This window comes from Heptranchias perlo, chromosome 14 (genome assembly GCF_035084215.1).
Source record: "Heptranchias perlo isolate sHepPer1 chromosome 14, sHepPer1.hap1, whole genome shotgun sequence".
NCBI lineage: Eukaryota > Metazoa > Chordata > Chondrichthyes > Hexanchiformes > Hexanchidae > Heptranchias > Heptranchias perlo.
This window is the reverse complement of record NC_090338.1, coordinates 47,584,404-47,588,734: the sequence shown is the minus strand read 5'-3', so window position 1 is coordinate 47,588,734 and position 4,331 is coordinate 47,584,404. Positions and strand designations below refer to the sequence as shown.

At 40.1% G+C, this 4,331-nt stretch overlaps 1 protein-coding gene across 1 annotated transcript; it reads right to left on the bottom strand.

Moving 5' to 3' along the window:
- Positions 1 to 894: 894 nt before the first annotated feature.
- On the bottom strand, positions 895 to 3,678 carry dusp1 (dual specificity phosphatase 1). The gene is made up of 4 exons (XM_067996407.1): positions 3,183 to 3,678; positions 2,669 to 2,817; positions 2,197 to 2,416; positions 895 to 1,634 (listed from the first exon to the last, which is right to left on the bottom strand). The coding sequence occupies exons 1-4, from the start codon at positions 3,550 to 3,552 to the stop codon at positions 1,270 to 1,272; spliced, it is 1,104 nt and encodes a 367-aa protein (XP_067852508.1). The 5' UTR covers positions 3,553 to 3,678; the 3' UTR covers positions 895 to 1,269.
- Between the last annotated feature and the right edge of the window lie 653 nt (positions 3,679 to 4,331).

Sequence of the window (4,331 nt, the reverse complement as noted above, 5' to 3'; positions counted from 1 at the left end):
TTTAAAGGCAGGGGTGGGAAAAGGAGGAGAGGTTCTGGAAGATTGAGTTATGATATTTGAACATTTCCAATAGTTATACTTCATAGTATGGATTTCAAGGCTCACTTTCTTTAGAAATTGACTTGGCCTTCATGCTAATACTGCAATTAGGGAATCCCACTAGTACACTTCTACATATTGGGCATGGAGATTTATTGTTTTTTAAAAATATATAAAAGCTTTGTATTTGCAGTTAAAACACTGCAGCTATTCACCAAGTTCCAAATGAAGCCAAGTATTGTCACAAGACATACAGTGGCTGACAATGTATATTACCTGACATTGGCATGGCCAGGGTTTAAGACAAAGCCACTTGATACAAAGTGTAACTTAAAGGGGAATACAGTACTTAAAATAGCAGTTAGTAAAGGCTCAAGCACAATAGAAGTTCACTTCTTCCTCACCCCTCCCTCTCTCTCTAACCTTTTCCAGCCCTACAACCCTCCGAGGTCTCTGCACACTTCCAATTCTTGCCTCTTGCACTTCCCTGATTTTAATCCCTCCACCATTGGTGGCTATGCCTTCAGCTGCCTAGGCCCCAAGCTCTGAACTTCCCTACCCTAAACACCTCTCTCTCTCTCTCTCTCTCTGACCAAGCTTGTGGTCACTTGTCCTAATATCTCCTTAAATTTTGTTTGATAGGAATGCTGTGAAGTGCCATTTTACTACATTAAAAGGCAATAGATAAATGCAAGTTGTTATCTGCAGCTTGTTCTTATCTATTGTTAACGTCTGCAGGATAAAGTCTGGAAATCTTGGAACACAATCTGGTGATAAGCATTCCAGTCAGACTATATGGGTTGTATCATTAACAACCCAGATAGGTACCGATAAAATAGATCATTACATGCAACATCGTAAAAAAATTTTTATTGGATGTTTACAAAATAACTGTACAATAAACAATGGCCATTATGTAAATAAATAATTGTATAAATTATCAAATTGGCAATCTGCATAAATTGTCACGAAGAGTTCGGCCAAATATTTAAAAAAGTATTAAAAAAGTGCTAAAACGCCGATTGTATTCTCCCCCAGACAGTTTTCAGAATGTGACACAGTGCAAGGGTCTGGTTGAGGTATTGCAGTTCTTCAAAACAATATCAAACTTCTGGTCTGGAAACCATCATAGACAAGTTTCTGTACATTGAAAAAAGATATGAACATGATCTTTCAGCTTATTGAACTTTGTTTAGTCTTTTAAAAAAAAATCAGTCTTTCCAGCATAGATCAGTACGTAGGGGACGTGGTGATAGGACTCTGGAGATAACTCAGGGAATTAGCTGCCGATCGGACTGGCATGGAGACAGGGAAATTAAAGACAAATCGAGTTGAAGTTCCAGAGGGGTTCTTTGAGGGACTGGCAGCCTCTGTCGAACACGAGGGGGTTAATACTTGAGACTCAAACTGCAAGAGTTGTCCCATGAAGCTGAAATTGGGGGAGATGACGCTCCTGCGCTGTTTAACGAACTCAAATGCTTCGTCCAGCTTCACCCGGTTTGCCCTCATGAGATAAGCTAGGCAAATGGTGGCCGATCGAGAGATCCCAGCTTGGCAATGTACAAACACCCTGCCACCAGTATTCTTTACAGAATCTGAAAGAAACAACAGATCTTTAGTACCAGAGACTGGATATAAAACAATATCAAAGACTAGATATAAAAGAAATAATTACAGTTAATGTTTAGAATAGGTTTTACTAATTGGTATAAAAATTAAGGAGCCTCAGCTATGTGTATGACCACTGTTAAAATGTTCAGAAAAATGGGCTGATGGCAACTATGATTGAAGCTTTACGTAGAACGTACAGCACACAAACAGGCCATTCGGCCCAACAGGTCCATGCTGGTGTTTATGCTCCACATGAGCCTTCTCCCTCCCTCCAACTAATCCTATCAGCATATCCTTCTATTCCTTTCTCCCTCATGTGTTTATGGCTTATGAAGTAAAACCTAAATTGTAATTGAGAAGGTCAAATTCCCACCCTCTGCATTTTACATGGTAGGAGAATGCTGATTGTATGTATTTTAATAATCTACTGCAAGATTCTTATGGCATCAGAAATATATGGTACTGCTTTTAGTATAATGAAGTCTTTAAAGTTTGTTTGCGAAACTGACTGTGCATGATATGAATAAAAGCAAGAGCCCAATTTACCTATAAATTCAATGGCCTCGAGGAACCAGGAGCTGATGTTTGCTTTGTGACTGTCCTCCACAGGAATGGATTTATATTGATAATGTCCCTCAAAGTGATTCGGGCAGTTGGCAGAGACATTGATCAGGGCCGTGATCCCCAGGGCGTCCAGCATGTCCTTCCTTGAAGCATGATAGGCACTGCCGAGGTAGAGGAAAGGAAGGATTTCTACGGGTCCACCCTACGGAGAAGAGAACATATCACCCGTTAGTTTCCAAATAAAACCGTATGATATTTCGTTTTTTTTTGTGAGCCTGAAGCCAACGTTTCCATTAATAGATTACTTTCTACGTTATAATATTGAACTAAATTAATCGTTTTCTCATACAGTATCTACATTAAAATAGCCTTTATTTTGAAGTGTTGGGTAATAAACTTCAATGTTGAACCACAGTTATATCAATTCTTATTTTCCTCCCAGTTGTGAACTAACCTGATCATATAGAGGAGTGTCGCAGGAACTGCAGCCCGGCTCTGCACTGTTGGGGCGGCTGCTGACGCTCAGAGGTAGAGATAACCCCGAAGGAGGTAAAGGTTTAGTGCAAAACTCTGGATATTCAGGAGAAAACGCCTCATAGCCACCTGAAATGAAACAGAATGCATACTCGGTTAATCCACTGTAACCCTAGACATCAGTTTCAAACTTATTCTAGTACGATGAACGATACACACAGGTACAAGGTTCAACAATATATATAATACCATCGCATATATTCAAATTTAAAGTTGTACTTCGTTTAATGATGCAAATACAGTATTTTAATACGGAACTACAAGATCACCAGATAAGCAAATTTTTTTTGTTATACTTTAAAAAGGTTATACATGGTTTAGCGATATATCCGACGTTTTGTTTCGTTCTAGGTAACGAACGGTAATGGGTACATCTACTGTAAACACACTGATACACACCAGTAACGAGAATTTTTGACATTCAATTTGCTTACCTCGAAGAAAAACAATCCTTGCCCCATAGGATTCTCTGCATAACGTATTAACTGCCAGGAGTACCGTGCTGTCCTTTTTGAGCATATCAAACTCATAGGTCGTTTCATCAAATACAACAACTACAGAATAAAGACCGGACACTAAACTATTGCGAGACTCTTCGTTAGGTACAATATGTTCAAGCCCCATTGTCCCTTTAGCCCTTCGTTTAACAATGGTACTAAAACGCACATTAAGTGAATTCACTATATGCGAAGCGTTAAAGGCGAAGAAAGATCGGCAGTCCAACAACAAACATTTAGAAGAATCCTCGTTCAGAAGCCGTCCAAGAGTTTCTTTGTTAATACTTGAGATTTCCATCATCACCATAATTGCTGATTTACACAGTTGATTCCCAAGAAGCCAGCGCCGCTTCTTCTGGCGTTTAAATCTCGCTGCTTGGAGTATCTTTGCGCTTTCACTTCAATGCTGGGTTTTACCCTTATTGTGGCCCCTGCTGCTCCGTCTGCCTTTTTATGGACGACTTTGTGAATGAAATTGACGCGTTTTTATCACGTGATACCATTGTGACGCACTCGGCGCCTGGTGGAACTGACACGCCTTGTCCTTGACGTGTGCCAGGGAGACACGTCACGCCTGTTTAACTACTAATAGGAAAAAAAGTGTGACGTAACCTCAAACACCAGTCGACCTGCAGCTCAGCTATTAAATCACGCATGATTCAGGGGAGCAGTCTATTGATTCTGATAATTTGTTTATCAGTTGGTGATATGTTATTCACGAAGTTTTGCATGTTTAAACTTAACTATCCCATATACTGTAAACTTCATGCGTCTTGAAACTTCTGTAATGATTAAACTGAAGTTATCTGATTTACGCAATCACTTAGAGCTCTGTCCATAAGCGTGACCCTGACCTGCTGGTCGCTTGCCATTTTGATTCCCCTTCTCACTCCTACCTCTCTGTCCTCGGCACCTTACTCTGTTCCAATGAAGCTCAAAGTAAGCTCGAGGAACAGCACCTCATCTTTCGTTTAGGCACTTTACAACCTTCCAGACTCAACATTGATTTCAATAACTTCAGATCATAACCACTGCTCCCATTTTTTTCGGTCAGCTAGTGCTGGTAATGGTTCTGCTGCTGCTATT